Source organism: Archocentrus centrarchus, chromosome 10 (assembly GCF_007364275.1).
Source record: "Archocentrus centrarchus isolate MPI-CPG fArcCen1 chromosome 10, fArcCen1, whole genome shotgun sequence".
Taxonomy (NCBI): domain Eukaryota; kingdom Metazoa; phylum Chordata; class Actinopteri; order Cichliformes; family Cichlidae; genus Archocentrus; species Archocentrus centrarchus.
Window position 1 is genome coordinate 10,489,727 of NC_044355.1, and position 26,727 is coordinate 10,516,453.

Below are 26,727 nucleotides of genomic sequence, written 5' to 3' on the forward strand. Positions count from 1 at the left end.
TTTCTTCCACTTTTTATGTGTTATTTTCTTGGTTAGGGCAGCCCGGAGGCACTGTGGTTAGCACTGTTGTCTCACAGCTGAAAGGTCCAGATTCGAATCCACCTTGACCCGGGCGTTTCTGTGTGGAGTTTGCATATTCTCCCCATGTTCATGTAATCTTTCCAATATAGCAAGTTATCTGTCATTACACAATTTTCTGACTGTATCCTGTGGTTATGGTAGATAACTTGTCTTTAAATGACTGCTCCCATGCACTGTATTGTTGTTTGACCCCTCAAAGGTAAATAAAACTCATAAAGACAGCCTGGATGTGTGCACCTCAGTTTCTTTCAGATATCCACAATAAGCTTGGTGTCAGTGGGATCTCTTGGCTGATTGGATTCTAGACTCAACACGGGAGTGACAGATCATCCTGGAAGGAAGATTTTCCAGCCTCTAACCTCATGTAGTTGAGAAAGCTGCCCATTTGGACCTCAGGAATGGACCACATTTTCCTCAAATGGTGAGAGACCTGAAATAAAATTTGGGGGAAGAAAACAGGAAAATTATTATTTCTTTGTGTTCACATCTTGTCTAGAGGTGATGCAGGGCTGAGTAAATGCAGTGTTCCAGGAACACAGGGAATTGCTTCAATGGGAGAGAGTAATTGAGGACCAGGTCCTGCTCGTTGTATTAACTGCCCTACCAAACTATGGCAAAAAAAAGCAGTTTGGATTCATGGCGCTGATCACCTCTAGAGTAGAGATTAAGCAGGCCAGATAGACAAAACTGGACATTTGTGAGCATGGAAAACAAATCTGGTAAAGAAAAGCACCAATGAAGAGTTGGATTATCTCCAAATGTGGTTTATGTGAAGGCAAAATATGGAAACAGCTATCAGTGTTATTCACGTTTGGGTAAAACATTCTGAGTTTCCACAGGAAAGAAAATTCAGCATGAGACAGCAAAGTGCACTTGGAAGGAAAAATAGATTTTATAAAAATGCAAAATCACCTGAAAGCAAAACGTGAGGAAGCATGAGGCAGAATGCAGACACAGAAAGAACTCTAAGAGCTCAGGAGGAAAGAAAAGGGAAACATATATCTTCTCAGAGAAAGTCTTGTCTGTATTTCTCCTTGGAGCATCAGTGTGTCAGACCTTGACCTCGACTGTGGTCCTCTAATGGCTACACCTACTCCACCTCCACCACCAACATACGACAGTGCACAGTGCCAGCAGACTCTTCCAGTGATTCATTATCAACTACAGCCCACCACTGGAGGTTTCACATCAACAAGTTGACTCATCTGAAAGCACGACCGCCTCCACATCAGAATTTTCTCCCGTAGCCACCACACCAGACAGCATCACGCAGACCCTCAGACTGCCCTTCAAATGCCCAAGGTTGAAGTGGTGGGCACCAATGGACAGTCTCTATTTGTCTTTTGACCCTGGTCTGAAGCTCAGATTAAAGACTCAAGGACTCATGACTGGGGAAAAAAAAAAAAAAAACATCTGTAAAACATCCCACATGAAACATCAGCAGACGACATCATGACTGGGACAACAGGGACGATAAGGTGTACAGGGAGGCCATAACAGCCTTGTTCAAGGTTATGCTGACAATCTCCTCAGAGCCCAACAGAAGGAGAAAAAGGAGAAAATGGATAAAGAGCTAACAATTGCCGATCTATCAAAGCTACGGCCTCTGTGCCAGAACCCCTCACCGCAACCATGTATCAAGCTCCTGGAAAAGGTGGCTCCAGAATGCGACGGTATGACCCAGAAATCTGTTTCAAGCGCTATCAGAGGGGACATTGTGCGTCAATAGTGACAACCCTGCTGATGACAAACATGATGAGATGGACTGAGGCTGTGGGGGAGGCACAGGAGAGACGTGCAGCTACTCTGACTCAACTGATGATTGGGTTGATGGTACTACACCTTCAGCACACACACATTAGTATACAGCATGTAATGACTTTTGTTGTAACACAAGCAAACACAAGGGCAAGTGGTGAGAGAGAGAAAGCTCACAGTTTTGTAGGAAACCAAAGAGAGAAAATTAAGTTGTGATCTAATGTGTAGTTTGTGTATCAGATTAATTTCAACCCCCGAAAGTCTCAGAATGAAAGGTTTGAGCCTGGCACTCACATTTTCAGCACTGATCAGTTGTTATCGACAGCAGGTAGGGTAAGTGATCTACTTTTTGTTATCACAGTTTGCCTGATGAGGCTTACCTGCATGCACCTTGGAAGAACTAAATATCAATATCCTGATTATTGCTGTGGGTTCTCTATCAGTGCCTTGATGTGACTAATGTAAACCAAACATACATGAAAGACAAGTTAATATGTGGTCTCATTGTGGCCAGTGTTAACTGTGTTTGTCAGTTTGACACGTCTTCTCTGTTGTGTAGTGTCCTGTCTTAGCCTGATGCTCATATGATTGATTGATCATTCTCCATCAGCCCAGCTGGTTCAGTGTACACCTGACTCAGGGCGACAGCTTCTGAGTGATGTCATCCACCTTATTCTGATTTTGATGAAAAATCAGGAAGTGCATTGTAAACTGGATGTTTTGTCTCCATTTTATTTCTCCACCCTGCTTGCTGGACACCAAAGGGCATCTATGCCTCATAAAAACAGCAACACGCTTTCTGTACGACACACAGTGATGACCTTGATTGAACCTGTTTGGATTTTTAGGTCTGATGTTTGTGTCATAAATGTGATGTACTTGTGTGATTATTGAGTGATCAAAAGGAAGGACTGTAATGGAAAATGGTACGATTCTGCTTCTTCTCTGTGTCAAGCTGACCTTAATGACTGGAAGGCTCCATGTTGTCTGATATTCCCCATTTTGATGTATGTGTTATCTTTCATTACCCAATATTCTGGCCAGTTTGCAGAGGTAAATAAAACTCACAAAGAAAACTTGGTTGTGTGCATCTTGATTTATTTCAGATTTCTACTTCAGGTCAGTACCGACTGGATTGTTCTTGAGTATCCTAAGATGCTAAATCTAATTAGGATGTGCAGAGTTTTTAAACCTGGGACACACTTAGGACTCTTTGTCCTGTTCTTGGAGCTGTTCCTGAGAGGTTATCCCCGTGTTACGGGGTGCATTCTGCTGCTGAGGGAGGCAGCTGCCACTGAGGAGTGTCACTGGCATAGATTATTTTTGTTCACTTAACTTATCTGTAGTTTTAATGTTGTTTTGTCCAGTGACAGTTGAGATTAACTATGTAAATCCAGGGTCACTGTTGAGTTTCAGTAAATGTCTAATAAAAGCTGTGAGTGACAGCGTTATGTTTATATTAACAGGAGCAACTGCGCTGGTGAACAACTCAGATATTTTGCTGTTTTCTGTTCAGAGTAAATAACATAACAATAATAAAATAACAAATGGATTAAGCCTAAAAGATTAAATAGTTTTGGCCCACCTTTACATGTTCTTTTGTATGGTTATGCATCAGTAATTATAATACAATATAATTATGAGTAATTTTGAATGCTTTGAGTGTATTTCTATATTTAATTAAATAGGCTACATTTTTCATACATTTAATTTGGTGGACTTTTAACTCCAATAGAGCAAAAACTAACAAACAAACAGAAACAGAAAATACCTCTTTGACAATTGAAATTTAGCCAACAACCTCTTTTGTGTTTCTATATCTGGCCTGTTTGTGTTTTATGTTTGGTGTTATTGTACAGCTCAGTGGTATAGTATGGTAACTTCACCATGTTAGCCATTTAAATGAACAAGAATGTTAAATATATTTATGGTACTGTGCAGAATTAATAATTTACACAAATTCAACTTTGCACAAAGTGTAGTTAACAGAAAATAGAAAAGTCCAATCAAGAGTGAGCAGCCACCATTTACCTTTAAATTAGGTATGTGGCAGGAAGTCAAACTTCTCAGTTCTCTGGAATTAGGATGTCTTACCTGGATGGACTCCATCATGTATGTAGAGATCCTCTCTATGGGCCTGCATCAGATTGCATGGACCAGTCCTGTTCTACTTGTTGTTGTAAATAGTTCTTGTGGACTTTGATTCCATTTTTGGTGTTGTTGTCATGTTGCACAATGAATTTGGGACTGACAATGCACCTCTCTGATGGTACAGCAAGACTAATAAGAACTTGAACACATACTCTATGTTCATTCAAATTTTCATGAAATAAGCCTAGGGGTAAAAATACACCTCTTAATAGCAATGTAAAATTTCAGGTGTTTTCTAGCACGAGGCCCCATTTTGAAAATTACAAGGAAAAAATTACTAAAAAAATTACTAGAAAAATAGAACTATTCTATTTGTATGAGTGGGAACTACCATGATATTAATTCTTAGGACATTAAGTTTGTTGTACTTATGTAATTTCCAGCAAAGCGACACACAAGTACACCCTGAATATAGAGGTCTAATCAACCAGTGATGACATCTTATATATGCAAAGTAACCAGTAACTATAGCTGATAAATAAAAGTTATAAAAAGTAAAAAAAATAAATAAGAGTAAAAAGTGCAATATATTCCTCTGGATTACGTTCCACCATCCACTATCTTACAACGGGACATCATTTTCTGTCATTGCATGTATAGCCTAATAACAGGCCTGGAATGTTATACAGGTGGTGTTCTTCCTGCTTGGCATCTCTACCTGCCGCACCTCCTCCGGTGCCCACTGGGTCAGCTGCAGGGTCATCAGCTGAAGCCACCATTCATGGATGTTTTGCCGCCTATCCAGTACATCTCCTGGCTGGAGGGCAGTGTCTGAATGGGGATGTCTCCCCACCACCCCCTGCAGCTGCCCTCATCAGGGTGCTGAATCCCAAACACAATCTCTCCTCCGTAGCCACAACCAGTAGCTTGCTTTCTCCGCTTCCTCTGCCAGCTCCTTGATAGCCCACTGCAAATTTGCCCCTGTTGTTCCAGCTGAACAGATAAGCTGGACTGATGAATTTCCACGAAGCCCTGGCATCCGATTTTCACTGGGTGGATTGTTACAGTCCAACCCAGGTCTCTGTACTCAGCAGCCAGGTCGGAATACTTGAGCTACTTGAATTATTCTACAGTACATATACTTAACAGCATTTTGTAATATACAAAGATAAACATTCAAAAAAGTTCTTTAATGTTTTTTTTTTTATATATATAGTCAAGCTTAATTTTTGCTTTTATCTGTTTTTTTTTAAATTATGTGTATTTTTTGCTGTGTCCATGTAATGTAAAATATATAACAAATACTAAGAAATATTTAAAAATAGATGAACTTGTGAACAGACACATTAGAATTTGATTGTGCTCGTCAAAAAAGTGAAAATAACAAAGCCTAAAGAAGTTATTTCTTTAATCAAGTATTAGTCTTGAAAAGAATTGTATTTCTAGTTTAATACATGAATAAGTTTAAATGAAAGGTGCAATTTTATTTTCCCTAAAAAAAAAAAAAACTTAACTCAACTTAGTTAAGATCCAACCATTCATTTTCTTCCACTTATTCAATTCAGAGTCATGGAGGGGGCTACAGCCTATTCCAGCAGTCACAGGGCAAGAGGGGGAGCACATCCTGGACAGGTCATCAATCTACTGCATAGTTAACACATAGAAACAGACAAGCATTCATGCTCAGTCAATTTAAAATCACCAATTAAACTAACACCATGCAGAGTACCCAGCGAGAACATGCAAACTCTCCAAAGATCCTGGGCTGGATTTGAACTTAGGACCCGTTTGCTGTAAGGCAACAGTGCCAATCACCCCCCACCCCACCCCACAGTTTGAGAACCACTGCAGTAAATGACAGACAAATGCGTTAAATGTTTGGATCACCTTTTTTATTCAAAATGTACATCAATGGAATCAAACTAAAGTAAGATACTGAATAATTTGTAGCGTGGGAGAGGTTCTGACTACAAGAGGTGATGACTGATACTAGAAAAATGTATGGCAGTTCCTGACACCAAAATGTTACACTCAGAGTCACGTCCAAAGATCATAGGTAATAAACAACAAGTCTCCACTTCGATACACAAAATATATCCTTATAAATTATATAAATGCACGAGTATTTCTTAATACTCCTATCTGGGATTCAATTCAACTCCATCTTATACTAACATTTGGCAAAGTGGGAGCTGAAATCATAGGACAGAGCAAATATACATGAATTATATGCACCGTTTTGAAGAAAACAGCAATGAAGGAAAACTGATTGCAAAACTGTTATTTAGGGGTTAAAAACAAGCAGGTCAAAGATCATTGCAGTAATGAACATTTAAAAAAAAAAAAGAAAAAAGATGCATGCAAAATATAGAGTAGGCTGGTGAATATTAAAGCACAATGTGTAGTAAAAGGCCATGACATGTGACCTCCATGGTATTCAGCAGTGACATGTAAACATGGGCACCATAAAACATTGCTTTGGCTTTTGCATGATTATGACTCTTTATCTAATTTTGATGTGCAGAAAACAGGGGAGCAGGACATTTTCTCTTCAAAAGAAAAAACATGCCTCCTCATTATTCTGTAACACATTACACATAGTGCATTAAGTGCTTTTGTTCATTTATTTAAAAGCAAGCCTCGATGATTTATTATCATTTTTATCCTAATGCCTTTGTATTGAGAATTGTCTTGAACAGATGAGTGCATAGTGCAGGTCATGGAAATTTAATTTCAACTAAAGATCAAATAACGACTTCATTTGTGATTCCTAAAAGCGTGTGAACCCCACCCGACAATTTCTATGAACTACAAGAGTCTCTCTATATACATTAAGACATAACAGCAGATTTCAATTGTGCCCGGTTCCTGACCTGCCCGGCTTTAAAGCGTCTTTAGGTAGTCAGAAATACCATGCGAGTCCACATTAAGGCCATATTCAACAAAAGGAGATGCGATGGGGAGAGTAAAAGGTTGATACAGCGAGAAAAACGGGAAGAGGTAAAGGGTGCTTAGTTCTTGCTGAAGCTGCAATCCCCTCTTCAGGTGGTCAAGACAGATTAAAAGAAGCTAAAGAGACAAAGAGAAAAGAGCCAGCGGTTAGAGGGAGGACGGCAAAGCAGAAACGCTCACAAAATAAGAGATTCTGAAGTGAATCTCATAACAAGGAGAAAATACCTTTAGGTGATTACAGTCATTCAAACAATGCACTAAAGAAATAAAACCCCTGATTATATTGTGTCCACGCCATGACTTTTATAGTGAACTAAAGGTACAGCTCGTGTTACGATCCCACGTCTTGTCTGTGGTCATTCGGGTGCACAAAAATGTGAATAATTGAATGGATGCATGTCTTCTCCAACACAACTGAAGTGGAAAAGGTGTTAGTCACAACAACAATAACAACAACAAAAAGTAAACATATAAGCATAAGCTGAGGTAACATATTGTGGATTAGATTGCTCAAGGTGAGTTTAAAGCAGCAGTGAAGCACATACATGTTAACACATATTATAGCAGAGCAGGTAATGATTAAGAAAACCCTGCAGAGATGGGGGTCCACAGAGCCTCTGGTCACATTTGAGGTACTCAGTACCCACAAAGGCTGGTCCCTTAGCAAAGCTTGAGGGCTGGGGACCTACTCAGTGCAGAGCCAGGGATTACTGCAAAGGAAAGTGAAACCACACAGACCAGTGAGCCGAGGATTGCAAGGAAGGAACAGATCTTCTGCTGAAGTATTTTGACCCTGGTTATCATGTGGAATCAAGTGCGTTAAGGCAGCAGTACTTTCAACCCCAAACAATTCTCACTTTCATGAGGCAATAAAAGCAACCCTGAACTTTGATGTGGTGTCAATAAATATACAATAAAGTATATCTGAGTTCAGGAGACGCCTAGAGGATCTGAGGGCCATGAAATAAACTGTTTTTTTTTTCTGCAACAAGAGTCATTAAACAAAGCTGGGACACAAGCTGGCAAGTGACTACATCCAAGTACCACTTGTTTGCATCAATGTTTATTCTCTGCAAGCCCCTAATAAGAATCTGAAACTCTATCTTTCAAAACAACATACCTACTTTATCCATTTCCTCAACAAACCACTTAATTTCCTAAAATAAAGCAATATTTGGTGTACACAATGATTATGGTCACAGGTGTAATATCTGGTGAAAAATTGGCCTTTATTTTCTTTTAAGATTTATTTTAATAAGCGTAACACTGATACAAATAACACTGGTCCCTGCAGGACAATGGACATGATGATGATTGACTTTAAAAATGTGCCTTCATTATAAGAACAATTAAAAAAAAAAGAAAGGTACAATTGCACTGACAACATTAATATATAATATGTAAAAAACCATCACATTGGGGTACAAAACATTAAAAGTGCAAATGTGAAAGCTAATACAAGTATGCACATCACACATGACAATGAATGAGGTATGGGAGAAGTGGCAAAGAGATTAGGCTCACATCTGTTCATGCATGAGGCTGAAGTGAAACATCAGCAAAGGGACATTAATAAAGTAAATCTCCATTTTTATTCTCATTGTCTAAATGTCTTCATAATCCTTAAGGTATTAACCACTTAAAGTGTGCTTTTCTTCAGCAAGACTTGAAAAGCAGTTATTTCAGACACCGCAGTTGCATGCAGTCAGTTAAAAAAAATCAAAAAAAAAAATCACCAAATTGACTACTTTCCTTCAGCCTCAAAGTGGATCTGTCTACATATTAATAACATCCTATTCTTCTAACATCTGAAATCTAATACAGATTCCACACCCTTCATGTTTCAGTCCCATTGTTTGATGCATGTTTCCATTTAGCCTCAGTACATTTCTGCCCATCACTACAGTAGTCATCTCTTGCTCCAGCCTCTGACGGGGACGGTCGCATTCTATCTCTCTCCCTGCCCTCCCTATCTTTCCTGCTTGCTGCTTGCTGTGAGAGCGTCTCTTGCACACTGTTCGAATAAGAATAAGATTGAGAGCAATATGGATTTGGCAAACTGGGCCTTCAAGACCATGGATCGAATTTTTTCCACTATGAGATCTGGGAAAGGGGAGCCTGCGTGTCCGAGTGGAACAGACCCGGTTGGATACGTCATCGACTCTTGGAGCTCGTGGAGACCTGTGTGCTTCTCGGCCCTAGAGGTGGAAGACGTGGAAGACGCTTACATATTTGGCTATCTGGTAGCGGTATCTTTTCTGTTTGGGCTTGGAGGATACCTGATTTACCGTGAAATCAAGAAAACCTGGACGGCAGTTCGACATCTGCAGAGGCTGCCGGCCCAGGTGGATGGGCTGACCAGAATGGTACAGACTCAGACTCAAAGCCTGATGAACCTGAGCCGTAGACTTGGGGAGTAGCAGGTGAGAGGGGTTCGATCTGGAGATAAGGTACGGTTCTGCTCAGTGAGGACGGTAACTAATGAATTTGGATTATTGGATTTATTGAATGGTTTCCCAGTGAGACTGAAGGCTGTTGAAAAAACAAGCAGCCTGTTCCAAAACAACACCTGCATTATCAGAATTCGGCTCCCTAGCCGGCCTTGGCTGGCAATCATATCTCTCCAGAACTATGTGTGAAGGCCGCTATCCCCCTCAGCCCTCTCTGTGATTTGTGAAGCTGGATCTGGTGTACCAAGGCTGCTGATGAACTTCCATCACTATCAGCAAACTGTTTGCCTGGGAGCTGGCATCTGGGCTCCACAATGCCCCCACCCTCTCGTCTCCGTCTGCGTCCCCTCCTGACCCTGACCCTACCCACCATACTGCTATCCCGGCTTTATATGTGCAATATGCTTTTTGCTGAGGTGTTTTTTGGAACCTCGTAAGGTGTTCTTTATGAACACAGTATGAGATGATTTTTTTGAACCTAACTATCCCAATGTATCTCTTTCTGTCTCTCTGCTAAAGGTAGCGCCGTTGTGAAACGGTTGCATGACCTCAGACATCTGTCCTCCCCTGTCTGTGTTATGTTTTTGTTTTGGATGGATGTTCTGTTAACTGCAATTTCCCCATTTGTGGGACTAATAAAGGCATTCTTGATTCTTGATTCTAGTCATGTATGTTAATATATTTTTTTTAAAAAGCTCACATCATGCACAGAGTCACTAAATATAAAAAAAACATGGAATGCATTTTGTAAATTTGCATAAAAGGACGAGGTGAATAATCGCTTGTACAACCCACACAACTGACAAGCATCATTCAGAAAGGGAAAAAAAAAAAAAAGAGGCCAAACTGATAGCAATGCCCAGCTTCTTCCACAGAGCAGGGAGGGGCATGTGGAGGGTTGAATTATGGGGTAAGGTGAGGGGGAGGAAGGGGTACTGTAAAGGATGATGGGGGGGTGGAAACTCATTCACAGCAGGATGGCCACAAGGGAGCACTTTTTCTACAGGAATCCTTAGCTGGAAATAAGAGAGAAGGGCTGTTATTGCTTTCTTTGAGTTAAAACATCATCACAACACACAGTTTCACACACGTGACATCACATCAACATTAGTTTTCAGGTGGCATTAAAAGGAAAAACATGCTTTTAAGGCTCAATACATATGAGTGCAGAGGTGAGGGGAAGAGCACAACTGTCTACTTCTTTGAATCAGACAATTAAATAAATCGTTTTTCTTTTTGAGGTTTTCCTCCCTCCCTTGAGCTTCTAACAGTGTGTCTCATTGTCTTCCTCGAAGCCCTGCTCATCAAACACCACCTTGTTTCCAGCTTTTCTAACAGCCCTGAAATGCTTGAAGAGTTTACAGATTGCAAGACAGATGTCTTTATTCACTTGTACCCTCCCCAGTGGTTCAGTCTTAACAACATGTCTCTCTGCGGATTTGGCTTTTGTATCCAGTCAAGAGCGGGTGGGGTGGGGGGGTCGTCATATGGCTCTGGCTGATCAACAAACAGAGATGGGCCCTGAGGCTGCTAGCTGCTCTGGTGTAACCTGTTAGCCTCAGTTACTCTGCAGTTCAGCCTTGAATGCATCTTTGTGTGAAGGCAGGGAAGGGCCACAAGAAAGAAGAGACTGTTGTGGATTTTGGGAAGCAGATGGAGCAGTACATCAAATGGATGGGTGGGGATCTAATAAAGTGGCTGATTTAGAAGCTGGCAGAGGGACGGTAAACACTGCCAACTCAAGAATATGATCGGCACAGATGTTACCAGGAAATCCTGCGAATCTGTGGTAATAAAATACTACATCTGAATTAGCCATTTCTCACCCTGTGACATGTTTAAATAACTTTAATGGGAAAATTAATTTCATGCAAATTAGGAGACATTTAACAGCTTTCTAAATATAATTTGATTGTGTTTATAATTTCAGATTGAGAAAGGTATTTGGCTGCACAATTTGGCGGCCATTAATGGCTCAGTTTTATTTTTGATTAGTCTGATGAAAACTTCTAATACTTATCAATTAATCATATAATGTATTAAATATCAGATAAAGCAGCAGAGTCAAAATGTTCAAAGTTGAATAAAATGTTGGGAGCTCCATCCATCGATTTTTTGCCGCTTATATGGATCTGGGTCACAGGGGCTGAGACATCCGTCTCCCTGGCCAACTCTTCCAGCTCCAGGGAAATACTGAGGCATTCTCAAGCCAGACGAGACATAATCTCTTCAGAGTGTCCTGGGTGTCCTCCCAGTAGGACTGAAACATCTCACCTAGGAGCTGTCCAGAATGCCTCCTGGTCGGTTGCCCAAATCGCCTCAACTGGTTCCTTCTGACACAGTAATTGTGGCTCTACTCTGAGCCCCTCCCAAATGACCGAGCTCCTCACCATATCTCTAAGGGAGAGCCCAGACACCCAGACATTCTTTCAGCCACGACCTACAGCTTGTGGCCATAGGTGAAGGTGGGAACATAGACAGACCAGAAAGCTTCACTTTAATGCTCAGCTCTCTCTTCACCTGATAAAGCCGTCAGAACCACGGCATCAACAAAAGCAGAGGGGTGATCCTCAGACCACCAAACCAGAGAACCTCCACCGCTTAGCTTAGCCATAAATGTTCTGAACAGAATCGGTGAGAAAGAGCAGCCCCGGCAAAGTTAAAAATTTGGGGGAGATAAACTAAAAAAAGTCCTGTGATTGGATTAGTGACCCAATCGCTTCAGAGTTTTAATATTTATATATATATATATTTTTTTTTCACGTCTGTTGGCGGTGTAACTCAAGAAGGGGGTCTTACCAGAAAAGGTGTCTCACGCAGCATGCAGCAAGTGTGGGAGGAGTTAACTGGAAAACATTACGGATGCAACATAGGTGACACATGCACTCACAGGACACATTCAAAACGCAACAAGCATCACAAATAAGTGTCTCCTGGGGACTGAAGAAAACTTTATTATTAGAAACCACTCGTCAGTTTTAATCAGTGACCCTCTGACAGAGCTTAAGAAGAAAATTATTCCAGGCAGAGCTCATAAAGAGAAGAAGTGGCTGTGAAGAAAATAAATTAGCAGGGAGGAAATAAAGCAACAAGAAACTTCTCAGTGCAAGTGTCTTCTTCCTTTTCCAACAGGCACATCAGCTTCAACACAACCAGAAGCTGATTACCAGCATCAAGGGACCAACAATGTCAATAACACACTGCCAGTCTCACTAAAATAGTGGTATAAACAACAGCATGTCAGATTTACCATTAAAGGATATAGAGTATTGGCTATTGCACAATATTTTCCACAATGCAGCTAAAATAATTACCAGCAGCTCATTTTCGAGCTAATGCGTCTGTAATTATTAGCAGCCTTGTCATAAAGCTGTTTACACACATGTGATGAGAGTGTTTGATTTTGTGGTGCGGCAGCAGCAGCGTTTAATTGCAGAGCGATGATTTCTGACTGCAGTTCATTCATCTAACTGTGGTGACAGTTGGCTACTTTTCAACTATTTAGATGAGGACAGATTGTAATTTTCACCAGTCTCACTCCCCGCTCTCTTCTCCTCTTATTTCTCCACATTGGCGAAGAGTTATGGTCGGCTCTCTTAGCGTGGCGTTTAGTGCTAACTACAATCTTTGTTATTATATGGGGGGGAAACTGGAACATTCATTTGCCTATCTGAAATAAAGAGTTGTGTGAAAGTCTGCTAATAAGGAATTGCCAGAGTCTTTCAGTTATACAAATCTAAAATGGATTAGCATCAAATTATCCAAATCCAAGGTGGGTTATTAACAAGTAGTGACAGATAAACCACTGAGTGCTTGGAGATACTAATATGACATTCTGAAGTCAATTATTTTATCATTGGCTTGTCAACACCCCCAGGGTCACTTTATACTGTATTTCCTGTAGTCATACAGCCAATGGTGCACCTGTGAGGATAAAGACACAGGGGGGAGAACAATACTCACTTTTTCCTCTCTTTGTCCCTCTTGAGTGTGGTGGAGCCCCCTGCCTGCTGGGCTTGATTCTGCAACAGCTCTGCAGCAGTCTTTTTCTGTTTGAATGTGTTGACCTCATCATCGAGGGACTTCTTCTTTTCTTCCAGCTTCTTTTTCTCGTCCTGGTGGAGTTTCTTCAGACGGTCAAACTTCTCATGCAGCTATGACAATAAACAGTTTTGTGTTAATAAAACAAGAGCAGAAATGTGTCTGGCTCACATAAACACTGGTTATGCTGCTGGTACCTCTTTTTCTGCCTCTTTGAGCTCAGCCTCCTTCTCTTTAACTCTTTGGACAAACATTTGCCTCATTTCTTCTTCCTTCTTCTGCAGTTCTCCCATGAACTCGTTCCTCTTAGCTTCATATGTTTCCTGCAGACTGGTGGAGGAAAAGGACAGAAGGAATAAATATGAACAATAGAGAACAGTGTGCCACATAAACAGATGCAGACACAAACTTAACCCGGTGCTATCTTGGGTCATTCCATAAAAAAAAAAAAATCAGTGAACAATTCCTATATGATACTCCCAAAATCAGTTGATGTATTTCTACAATAAATTTAGCATATTTACAAAGCGACTCAAAATTTAACCTTCATTCTGTGAATTTTCAAAATTACAAAATGTAAATGGGTGCATGGGGGTTAAAAATAAGCTGATGGAGGGAAAAAATCAGCTGAAATAAAGCAGTCTGCCACCTGAAGGGTTTGCTGTCAGGATCCGTGTCTTTAAAGCCCATCTCCTCCAGCTTGCAGCGGCGATAGAGTTCATAATGACGCGTGTGAGTCTGCTCTCGCAGGTCCTCCATGTTCACTCTGATCAGCATTTCCCGCAGTTTGACAAAGTCACAGTGATTCTCATTTTCCACTGTGAAAGACACAGATCACAGTGACTTAGTACACACTGGATAGCATCCTATTCAATATAATGCTAAGGTAGAGGAGAAATCACACATCACTGAATCACAACTAATAATTTAATGCATTCTAAATTTACAGTATAAAGTAAATCACACAAATTGTGGCTGTATAAAAAGGCAGTTTTCATGTTATCTGTATTGATTTTGGTGCAGGACTGAGCTGAGCAGCATGCCTCCACAGGCCATGTGACATCATGTGAGTACACATGCAGACAGTCTGGGGTAAACAGACGCAGTGTCTGATAAAAGCCTTCTTCAGTCAGAAATATTATACACTGCAGGGCATTCGCATTCAAACAGATGTATGGGTTTCATTGTTTTGGCAGGAATCCAGCACACTGAATTTTAAATGAATTCTTAATGACGATGAAGATAAACGCTGACTTTAGGCTTTGGGGTTTTGATGTAATCCATATAAATATTAGATAAACATCGTGGGAAACGTATCTGTTTACCCTGTGGCTGTTTTGTATAAAAAGGCTACAATTTCTAAAGAGGTCATGCTGAAATTAAAGCAAATGTAGCATAAAAAATAATTTTTTAATGAAGACTTCAGGGTATGTTTTTGTTTTATAACATTATAAAGTAGACAAAACAAGATACACCAAAAGCAAGTTGCAGCACTATCTCCATGGATTACACAGCACTTAAGCTGTATGTGTTGAATAAGGCTGAATCACTTAAAGATTTACACACATGCATACATACACATTTGATAACAGCGGGTATGTGCGTAGCAAAACAGCTTAGAAGCACATCAGTTTAACTGGAGCTTATTGACAGTTCTGTCAATTTCATATACATTAACCACTCCATTGATCAAGGAAGTCAGTAAAAGCTCAACTGAAATAGTGACACAAAATTTCTGTAAGAGCTAAGAGCTGCTGTTGCCATGATTTACAGTATGATGGCAGTGATGGAACTGCAGCTAAATGAGGTTATATAACAGACTATCAGCGAGTGTGCAGCAGCTATTGGAGCTGAGGAGAAATATAAGGGGAGGGAGTAGCTAGAATAGCTCTGATGAGAGGGAGCATGCTCTCATTTCCTGTGCAGGATGTAACCCAGGCTTACCCTGCACCGTCCCCCAGGGGTACTGCCGGGCCTTCACCATCTTGTTCCCAATCTTGACTTCCTCCGTGCTCCCCACCACAGCAAAGGGCAAATGGCTCTGTGCAGCATAAGGAAAAGCACTGTTGGTGAACACACAACACACACCTGAGGAGAGCTCTGCAGATTCTCCTCAGCTTCTCTCCACACAAATAAATAAATAAACATATTTTCATTATCAAGAAATCCAGAAGTATTTCAGCTAATAGCTTACTCTTATTCTGTTATTTTAACCTGCATAAATTGATAATTAAGAACTTGTTTTCAGAGACACCAAGCAACAGTTCGAACATAAACATTTATGATGTCTTATCAGAACAGAGTTGAGGTCAGGATGTCCAAACATGAGCAGAGAGGCAGCAGTCTAATAGAATCAATTAAGGATAGTTAAGGCATTTGCACAGATCAGGACTAATAAAGAGCAAAGTGAGCCTTGAACTATCTGTCAGTGCACATAGGCCCTTTCCCACACTGCAGACTTCCTGCAGAGTGAGCTGAACACACTCTGCCCCTAGTGCAGTGGCTTCCTGTCAGGCTGAGGAGACACGTACAACATCTGCCCTGACTCTGCGTCCCATGTTGATATGCTGGTAAAATAAATTAGAAAGAAGAGAAGTGTAGCTACTTTCTTAGTAACAAGGGATCACCACAGTGGGTAGCTCCATGTGTTTGATTTGGCAGACTTTTTAACACCAGATGCAACCCCAAAGGGTTTGTGTCTGCTTCAGGGACTGAATCGGGGATCTGTTGCTTCTTAGGTGAATGTGTAAACCACTACCACTGTAAAGCCTTACATTCATGGTGGAGTTGATCTCAGCCACGGATTCGTCATCAGTGGGGAACTGGTAGATCTGCACTCCGTTGCTGACCAGCTCACTGGTGATTTTAATTTTGAACTTGGCCAGCTCGCTCTTGGAGATGGCATCCGACTTGGCAATGATTGGGATAATATTGACCTGCAGTCGAGAAAAGAGGCTTTGATGTAGTTATCACAATAACACAATAAGGTGCAGACAGATATTTCAGATATGCAGCTAAATATAGAGCAGATTCTAGTTTCACAACCTCTCCACTTCTGTAGTCCAAATTTAGAAAAGAGCTAATTTATTTTAAAAAATTCAGAAGCAGTAGCTAGAATTAAGTAATATTAAAGTTTAGTAATAGAATGAAAACACTTTTCCTTATACATGACTTCCACTCACAGAATTTCAAAGACTGCAGTAGCCATTTAAAACAAAATGTGAAAAATGAGAGGGCACTACTTGCTTTAATATTCAGAGTGTAAGCAAATTCAGTATAGACAGGCTTTCTTTGAATTAGCTTTACAGACAAAACTTAAAACCTCAAACAAGAGGCAAGTATTGCAAGAGTAGTCATCAACTTAACCCAGGATTTCTTTAGGTAAAAAGGGCAAATTTGATGCATCATCTGACTCTTCTTGTGCAAAAAAAAAAAAAAAAATGCACTGAACACCTCCTGCCTGTTTCATTCAAGAGGAAAACATTATGGAGGAATACAAAAAGGGTGAAAATAAATTGTTCCCTCAGATGAGAATCTCTATTGCTCACAAAAAATAAAATCAGATGAATTAGTGAAAGGCTGATGATTTTTACAGCTGATTTAAATCAATACACATTTGCTGTCCAGCCATTGCATGAAGCCAGGTTAAAAGGAAGCCATTTCTTTTACAAGTTTTAACCCTAAAACACTAATGTTCTGGTCATTTTCACCCAAGTGAAAGTGAGAGTGAGAGTGTTATAAAACTCATGTTAGTGTTCTAGGGTTAACTTGTTTATTTTGATTCATAGTTTCCCCCAGACAAAAACACATTCTTAAGTACAGAAATAAAAATAGTAAATGAAGCAATGAAAGTAGCAGGCTTTCATTTCCTGCTCTAGATCATTTAAAATCTCTCCAAACATAGCGTTAAGATTCAGCTAAATAATTTTATCATGTGACAGCTATGCAAATCCAGGGAGGTGGGGGAAAAACAGACAGGAACATGAAAATTTCACTCCCACACAACTATTTTTGCAGTGCTGTATCGCCCACAAAATCCCCATATCTTTTTGTTCGTCAAATGTGGGCCCCTTTAACTAAAAGCAAGGGATGCTCCGGGTCATGTGAACAACATATCTCACTACATCCCTTCATCTGGTGAGGAATCAAAGTCTTGCTCGAGGACACTTCAGTAGAGCGCTGTTTGAATGCACTCCTAGGTGAACGTGTAAACAGAGGAGGCTCTGCTCTGGATCACACTGTTGTGTGCTTGCTGGAGGGCACAGCTGCTCTGGCAAACACTAAGCTGGCTCTTTGTACAAAAGCCATGAGGTCCATGCAAATAAGCTGAAAGGGAAAGGACCTCACAAAACCCAGGCTTCAGTCACTGAGCAGACTGCATTTCACAGCTGACCTACACCGATGCAGCAACGAGACCAGAGCCAATTTACATTCAGGCAGATGCCTGGAAAAGGTTTATGGCCCATGACTGAAGCGGCACAGACAGTCATGCAGTGTCAAAAGATTTACCTACAGCATACCTATGTTAACCTACACATTAAAACAGATATTCTTTAAGATAATTCAGCTGCAGTACAACTGTCCCAATGACTAAGTGCTTAAAAATCAACAACTGCAAATTAACTACATAATAAAAACAACCCAAACCATCTTCTAGTGGACATTTTGAGGCATAAAACAGCTTCTGGCTAAAGATAACAGTCAGATTAAGTGAAGTGAAGCTGACCTTGCTATCAAGTTTTTTCATGGTCACCAGATCCAGGGATTTGAGCGAGTGTCCTGTCGGAGCGATGAAGTACAGACACGCATGGATGCGGGTATCGTGGTAGCTGTGTAGCGTGCGCTTGATTTTCAGCTCCTCCTGTAGATATGCTTCAAACTGGGCATCAATAAACTCCACAATGGACTTGTAGCTGTTAAAAGGAGAGACAGGGAAGATGGTGGGGTTTTTTTTTTTTTTAATAATACACTTTTTTATCAGCTCCTGTCATGTCTACTTTCAAAGCAATACGCTGTCTGTGAATTTTCCAGTTAAAAATTTGATTTGCTTTTGATATATTGTAACTAATATCATTCAACATTAATGTATTGTACTTTGAATCATCCATCGTGTATGAATGTTACTAGTATACTGTAAAGGAAACTATTGTTGAACTTCTCCCAGTTTTTCCATTTGACACATAAAATTCAGATTAGAAGAATCAAATCCAAAGTTGCCGTTTTTCAACATGTACGGTTGTTCTTTTGCAAGGGGAATTTTGGTGCTCCTCCAAAGATGTTTTAGGTCAGACAGGGGTTTAATTTAGTTCAACATGACAAGCTTCTGTCAAAACCTATTTTCTTTATAGTATGAAGGCTGAGCATGCTTTACTCACTAAAAGCCAGTGCTGAGCCAGAAAAAAAAAAAACAGTGATACATTTCCCTCCAAAAGTATTGGAACAGTGAGGTCATCAAAAATAAATAAATAAAAATAAAAATCAATGAGACAAAAGATCAACATCTCAGCTTTTATTTCCAGGTATTTACATCTGGATTTGATATGCAGTTGAGAAGATAGCACCTTTCGTCTCAATCAGATGTAAATACTTGGAAATAAAACCTGAGATGTTGATCTTTTGTCTAAGGGATTGGCCTCACTCTTCCAGCACTTTTGGAGGGGAGTGTATGTAGCAGACATCAGGTCTGCATCAGATGTGCTCTCAGTTCCAAAAGAACTGCTTTATCTCGGACTATCACCAGTACTGTTTTTACATGGGTCCAATCAGACATTATACAGACTACACATTAGGAAAGTAGCAGAGTAAAACCATTTTTAAAAAGTCAGATCAGATTTCGGTATCTGCATTCTCACATGTAACTCCTTCTGGTAATGTCAACAAAACTTCAGTGTGAAAATGCCTGTAGTCAGAACACATGAGAGCAATTTCCTGTTCCTGATTACTTTTTAACTGTAACTTGACAGAATCGATCATCACTTTTGCCGTCTGTGAGGACAGACTATCTCATCTGAGGAGAATGTCTAGCCTAAGGATCCACCTTTATGGCCTGTATCCATTTAAGAAGCACTAAAAACTGGACATTTGAAGTCACACTTTATGTTGAGGTCAGATTTTTGATGCTGATTTTAATTTTTAAGTATTTAATTTATACAATAACTATTTCAAGCCTATCTGCAATGACAAATGCTATTTAAAAATTGACATTTGTTGGCCTCATTCACTGAGGACTACAGGAAGTTTCAAAAGGCATCCACCCTTTCCAGAACACAGACACATAAACACTGAGAAAACACAAAGCTTATTTACAAAGTATAGGATATACTGCCTGTGGCAGTTCACATGACCACCAGTGTGTAAGATAGTTTAACTCCATGTCACTTCCCCTGGGACTTCCAACAATTGCAGTATTCCCATTGCACAGAGCTTATAGAGTTCACTTGATCTCACCCTCAACTTACCCTTTAGAGCAGGCTTAAAGTTTGGTAACAAAATCTCATGGGTGTGATTTAAGTGCGTAAGTGTCGTGTCCTTAGGCTGTGATTTGCTTCTAATGCCAGGCAGGAAAGCATCTACATCAGATTTTTGTTTCTTAAACTGGTACAACGAAACATGAGGAAACTAGCCGAGACATCTGACGAAAGAAGGATCAGTACTGAATTACACCTCAGCTGCAGAGGCTTCCAGTACTCACAATCTACTTGAGCACAATCTAGGGTTGATATTGCTCCCACAGAAAGATCTGAATAAAAAAACTTCTTGGATCTGCAGCAGGTGAGAAGACTGACTTACCTGTCTTCTTTATTTATCTGGTCTCCAAAGCCCACGGTGTTGACAACAGTGAGTTTGAGGCGCACATTGCTCTCCTGGAGTTCATAGGTGTTGGACTTGAGCGTGACTCCTGGCTGGTTGTGCTGGGTGGGCTCACCCTCAAACTTGGTGTTGAACAGCGTGTCCATCAGAGTGGACTTGCCCAGACCCGTCTCACCTGCACAACGAAGATCATGTTACCATCTTCATTTTACTATTACATAATTTAAATCACATAAAAAAAAATTACCTCTTCACCGCTACTTACAAGGCAGTTGTTACTGTTTTACTCACTCTGCTCCCAAATCAACAGAAATTCAATGACAGGCCCTTTTATTTTATCAGTGTTTAATCAATTTCATCTCAGGCTCCTCTCTCTGACACTTTTATTGACACTTGTGTAGTGTAACTCAAGCAGAAAGAAGAAAATCGTGCCTAATACTGTTAGAGTAGATTAAAAATGACATACTGAATATGCTTGAAGCATAATATATTACTCTCAAATGCTTACAGCCACAAAAATAACAGAAGTAGCTGCTAGGTAATGTACTCTGACATCCATTTACTGTTAGAGGCTGTTAGATGACTCAGACACTGAGCTCCTTCTGTAAGAAAATCTATTTTTACTCATAACAGCCTGACCTACAGTTCAAGAATATTAGCCCACTTCTGTGGGATATCTTAGAATGCTCCCAACTTTCTCTGAAAATACAACAAACAGGCACACAGAGGATACTACTGAATGTTTCTGAGCAAAGTTCAGCTCACAAGAGTTAAAAAGTCTCCTGCTCTTCGCAATTTAGAATCTTGTTTTAGGAAAGGGAAGACCAAATGGAAAGACCTGGGCAGGCCAATGTGTAAAATAAAGGTCAAAATCAAAAATAATACAACAGAAACATTTTGAAGGCATACCAGTTACCTTCGAGGCACACATTTTCACATCAAAATTTAGACCACATGCTTTGCCTCAAGTAATGCCCATATTACCATGAAATGTTGCACTTGTGAGTCACACAGCAGCATTTACAGCAACAAAAGCCATGGTTTTTCTGCTATGTTGTCTTTGCTTCCATATTTTGGATGGATTACAGTAATATTTTTCTAGATTGTTTGGAAATCCTGGCAGTAAAAGTAGCATTAAAAAGAAACATTAAGAGAAAAAAAACCCCACACATTTCACTCCACTATTAAGTATAAATAGAGTCTAGGAGAAGTTTTTAGCTTGGAGGCAAATCAAAATCCAGGCACTTACACCCACCAAGCATTTTAGACTATGAAAATACCTAAAGTGGTCTTATTCTGCTCATTTCCAGTTCCATGTGCTTATGCTTGGACTCTACTGGAGTATCTATGCATGTTAATAGTTCAAAGTAATCCCTACTTGTATCTTATACTGAACTCTAGTGTAGCCCTTCAGTTTATTCACAGTCCAGAAGAAGTCTTTTCAGGTCCTCCCACCCTCCCTTGAAGCCAATTTTCTTCTGATTAGCTGCAAAAACGGAAGGTTTAAACAGTTGGTGGATGTCACAGAGCAGTGTGTCTGAGATGACCATATTAGGCATATCCCCTCTACATGACATCATGATAATCCAAGAGAAGAAAAAAAAACTATCTGAAACTGACTATTTAGAGCAATGTTACTCCTGAGTTTATGCATCGTATGGATTGTGCACGAACTGACCTCATGATTTGAAACCTTGGTGTTTAATATGAACACCTTTATGATACATACTGCTCAAAAAATGAAAGGAACACTTTGAAGACGCATCAGATCTTATTGGGGAAAAATCATGCTGTATATCAATACTCATATAGCCCGGGTAATGTGTTAGGAATGAAAGGATGCCATGTTGTTTGATGGAAATGAATATTATCAACCTACCAGAGGACTGAATTGAAAGATACCCCAAAAATCAAAGTGAAAAAAAAAATGATGCAACAGGCTAGTCCATTTTGCCAATATTTCACTGCAGCAACTCAAAATGGTACTCAGTAGTTTGTGTGGCCCCCATGTGCTTGTATGCATGCCTGACATTGTTGGGGCATGCTCCTAATCAGACAATGGATGGTGTCATGGGGGGTATCCTCCCAGACCTAGACCAGGGCCTCACTGAGCTCCTGGACAGTCTGAGGTGCAACCTGGTGGCATTAGACGGACCGTAACATAATGTGACAGAGGTGTTCTACTGGATTTAGGTCAGGTGAGCGTGGGAGCCAGTCAATGGTATCAATTCCTTCATCATCCAAGAACTGCCTGCATACTCTTACCACATGAGGCCAGGCAATGCCATGCACCAGGCATTGCAAGACTCATCCCACCAAATGCTCCACAGAGCACCACAGGAGATCATTCCCACCTGTGGCCATCAAACTCTATAAATCCTCCCTTAATAGGTACTTAATAGGTGTAATATATTATGTGTACATTTATACAGTATGGATACTACAAATGTATCTTTTTGGTTTTTATATTAGTAGAGTGTTTCTGGTTTTAAATTATTTAAATTTTTAGAGTGTTTATTCTTTCTATATGATAAACGGTTGCAGCTGTAACAACTGAAATTTCCCTCTGGGATCAATAAAGTATTTCTGATTCTGATTCTGACCAGGAATAACCCAGGACCCACTGCACCAGACAATGGTCTAAGGATTTCATTCTGATACCTAATGGCAGTCAGTTGCTTAGCCTGTAGAGGTCCGTGCGTCCTTCCATGGATATGGTTCCCCAAAACATCACTGACCCACCACCAAACCAGTCATGCTGAACAATGTTACAGGCAGCATAATGTTCTCCGTAGCTTCTCCAGACCCTTTCACGTCTGTCACATATGCTCAAGAAGAACCTGTTCTCATTTGTGAAAAGTAGAGGGAACCAGTTGTGGACCTGCTGCCTGTCTCCTGGAATCTCCTCCATGCTCTTGAGACTATGCTGGGAGACACAGCAAACCTTCTGGCAATGGCAAGTATTAATGTACCATCCTGGAGGAGTTGGACTACCTGTGGAACCTCTGTAGGGTCCAGGTATCATCTCATGCTACCAGTAGTGACACTGACCCTAGCCAAATGCAAAACTAATAAAAAACAGTCAGAAAAGATGAGGAGGGAAAAATGTCAGTGGGTTGTCTTATTGATGGCCCTCTGACTGGATCAGTATCCCAGAAGTTTAATTGCCTTGATGCTATACTCTGATTAAAAAGTATTACTTTAATTTCTTTTAGCAGTGTATATATACATATACTATTATACTATCATTATATTCCTAATTTGCAACATAACACAAAAGCACATTATATTCAAGGTTAAGGTAAACTGTCGAGATTCCTCACTGCTTTCTATTGTTAGAAATGACAGAGATCCATAATCAGAGATGCTTAGTTAAACTGTCAAGCATGAATGCTGTAATTGGTCACAAAATTAAGTTCCCCCACAAATAAGATTGGCCTAATTTAAAACTATATATATTTCTTAGATGTGTTACATCCACTGATGATGTGGAAGTATCATTCTCTATGTAAATGTTAACTCACTGCCAAGATGAAGACTGTTCAGTATTTTTTAAATGCTGTACTCTGGTAAGACTCAGCTTTCATGTTACTTCCTGTGCCACTCTGCACTTCAAGTAAAAGTCATAACACTTGGTGAAGTGAACAAGGAGACATGCTTTCTTTATGGCTTATTATCTTACATATTATTTGTGTTGTTGTAGCCTGTTTGGCAAAAGGGGGTTTTGTTTTGTTTTGTTCTCCTATGTGTGCATGCTGGTGTTTTTATTTTATCTTATGAATAACTCTAAAACTTTGCTATAGTGCTATAGCACCTGTGCATGGATGCGTGCTATAGCATTGAGATTTGCCCAGTCTCCAGCTTTCTATGTGTATTAAAATTAATTTAGATGAAAATTAACATTTAGATTAAAATGGCTGCATATTAATTAATTACATATTTGTATTGTTTTCTGTACATTTAATGTGCTTCAAAAAAAAAAATCTAATGATCTTAAAAAAGGATCTTAATATTAAAAAAAAAAAAAAATTTATTTTATATAAATTTCCATAAACTATAACCACCACAATAGCCACAAAATACAATCTAAATAAACGGAACATTATTTTCTCCATTCAGCTAGAGCAGCTGAATGACTGTATTAGATTAGTTTTAGTGGGATGCTAATAAATTGGCAACTGAGTGCCCATAATTGAATGCTTCTGGCACTTAATAAGGCTGATGTGACTAGTTTAGCCGGTATAAAATTACACTTCTGACTGCCTTGTGAATCCTAGAGATGGCTTGCTTTCTGCATTAAATGTTGCATTAGTTTTTAACAGTCATGCATATTCAAATTAAACAACCACCTGCAGACACTTGACTTTCCTGAACTGAGAGTATCTTACTCATCACAGTAACCAAAGCAAGACAAAAGGAAACTGAGAGTCAGACACTCAGCTGCTTTTTATCTTGTGGAAACGCTTTAACTGAAGCTAAGACATTGTGTCTGAAGACATAGAGAGGAAATCACACAGCACACTCACCAACACAGAGGATGTTGAAGCAGAATCCGTGGTTGACAGACTTGTTGACCAGCTGGTCAGGCATGCTGTCAAAGCCAACATGGCCCGATAGAGGAACGGCACGAGCTCCTTCACCCTAAAAACAAATGACATAAAGCAACAAGTCAGTACCTTTCAATCACTAAACACCTCCCACATCTGTAAGCATGCACAGGATTTCTTCTAACATCCTAAAATATACACGACAATGAAAGCTCTCCCATGTAAATAACACTGTACCATGTCTTCTACCATTTTTAGATCACGCTAGTCTTTGACAATCACTTCAGGTGCAGTGCTAACTCACTTCCTTCTTCCTGAGTTGTGACTTTCTTCCACAGTTGAGACAGTTAAAAACCACAATGTACATATATGGAAAGGTACTGCTGTTCATGTCAGAATAGAGCTTTGACAATAAATACAGAATCAAAAATCAACACAATCAAACTGTTGTAAAAATCAGAAAAAGAGACATTTTAAAAGGCATTAATATAATCTGCACTGAGTTTCATTTGGACTTGAACCCTTAAACTTGCTATTTTGAGCTGGCTTCAGCTCCATTAACTTTATCACACTGTTTATAGCCAGTCTGTATCTGGACCACTAAACACAACAAGCGTAAAAACACTGTTGTTACATATGTGTGGGGGCGTGTGGCTGCAGTAAGCATCTCGATCAGTGTGAACCTCCTTTCTGCAGCCTACATCATGCAGGAAAACAAAAAATTTAGATTATATAGCAAAAGAAAGAATATCTCAACCATCTCAACCTCAGACAAGTATCTATTATGTGGCTTAACATAACACACTGTTGCAGTTTAGTGTGGTGAAGGCTTCTGGGAGGAAAAACATTCTGTTTTAGACTCAATTTAAAATAACCAAGAAAGCTGAAGGCACTAAACAGTTGTGGATTATTTGGATGGCTGAAATTGGCTTTAAACAGCTGAGGGAGTGTTTGGAAAACTGGAAAACCAGCCCTATACTCTTCAGCTGCAAGTGCAACATTCCTGAAACCATTCCTGCTTTTCATGACACTCACAGCCAAGTTACACACAGTGAGTGGGTTTCCATTCATTGGATATGGATATCAGACTGTAAAACCTTGCTATTCTCAGCCCTCCCTCTGGGTTTAGTGGCTTCCTTCCAACCCCCCCTCCCAAAAAAGGCAAACTTAATCCACGATTTGAGCATTGCATGCCTTAATGTCTACAAGCAGCTACAATCTGTTTTGCCCATATTTTCTATGCAATTCAGACAACGCCCGAAAAGGAAAGTTGACGGGACTCACGTAAAACAACATAACGGAAATGAGCATCGTAACCGTGCTGATATGGGGGCGTTCAGAATGAATGGCCTACCTATGGCTGTACAACAGCCTGTCGTTTTTACGTAAGCTAATATACAAGTAGGTTACGTCGAATTCAATGTTTTAAAATCCGCTAATTCCGTTTCCAAGGTAATTTAGGTTTTACCAACACAGGAAATCTGCAGGCGTTAGCATACCAAAATGGAAATATTTTACCAGAGAGCTACGACTGAGGAGCGCTCGGTCTTAATTTAATATCCGATTTATTTTATTACTTTTAATTTTCACATGGTTTGTAGCTATGCATGATCAGATTTCTATTAGCTTGAACTATAATTGATCTAATTAAGCTACGGTACACTGGATTTGGATGGAATAGTCGCGAAAATGGATAGTGATTGGGTAAATCAGCTTCATATTACACCCTCGGTCGAAACGCTTAATACATAACAAAAATATATGCGATAAATACATGAATTACAGGGTAAAACAGGCTACTTACCGCTTGCCTTGCTATCTCAGTTGACGCCATAGTAGCTGCTGTTAGCCGGAGGACGAAACCTCTGCTGCTCTGTTTAGCAAAGGAAGCTGCACCGTTAACGTTACACCGAAAGACGGCCTAGCAGGAATGTACCAATAACCAAGGCACTTTTAGAATGATATTGTAAAAACTGTGCTCACATTAGGTGTTTCTT

The 26,727-nt window shown here is 40.0% G+C and overlaps 1 protein-coding gene across 5 annotated transcripts; it reads right to left on the bottom strand.

Annotated features, from left to right (window-relative positions):
• Positions 1-5,814: 5,814 nt before the first annotated feature.
• Positions 5,815-26,564, bottom strand: septin6 (septin 6). Of its 5 annotated transcripts, XM_030738847.1 has the most exons (11): positions 26,535-26,564; positions 24,710-24,824; positions 20,163-20,358; positions 18,100-18,286; positions 16,148-16,309; positions 15,318-15,414; positions 14,023-14,191; positions 13,571-13,703; positions 13,296-13,486; positions 12,132-12,178; positions 10,008-10,348 (listed from the first exon to the last, which is right to left on the bottom strand). In XM_030738847.1, the coding sequence occupies exons 1-10, from the start codon at positions 26,562-26,564 to the stop codon at positions 12,175-12,177; spliced, it is 1,284 nt and encodes a 427-aa protein (XP_030594707.1). In that variant the 3' UTR covers positions 10,008-10,348; positions 12,132-12,174. The 5 variants fall into 5 exon arrangements, with proteins under 5 accessions (XP_030594706.1, XP_030594705.1, XP_030594704.1 ...); XM_030738846.1 differs by lacking the exons at positions 10,008-10,348; positions 12,132-12,178 and adding an exon at positions 5,815-6,999; XM_030738845.1 differs by lacking the exons at positions 10,008-10,348; positions 12,132-12,178; positions 26,535-26,564 and adding exons at positions 7,023-7,592; positions 26,015-26,136.
• Between the last annotated feature and the right edge of the window lie 163 nt (positions 26,565-26,727).

Bases quoted from the DNA above. Each gene is read 5' to 3' on its own strand.
- septin6 (XM_030738844.1), bottom strand. From the start codon at position 26,564: ATGGCGTCAACTGAGATAGCAAGGCAAGCG. The intron at 18,287-20,162 runs GTAAGTCAGTCT...TCCTTTTAACAG, and splicing joins CAGATAAATAAAGAAGACAG to CTACAAGTCCATTGTGGAGT. The intron at 14,192-15,317 runs GTAAGCCTGGGT...TGTCTTTCACAG, and splicing joins CCCCTGGGGGACGGTGCAGG to TGGAAAATGAGAATCACTGT.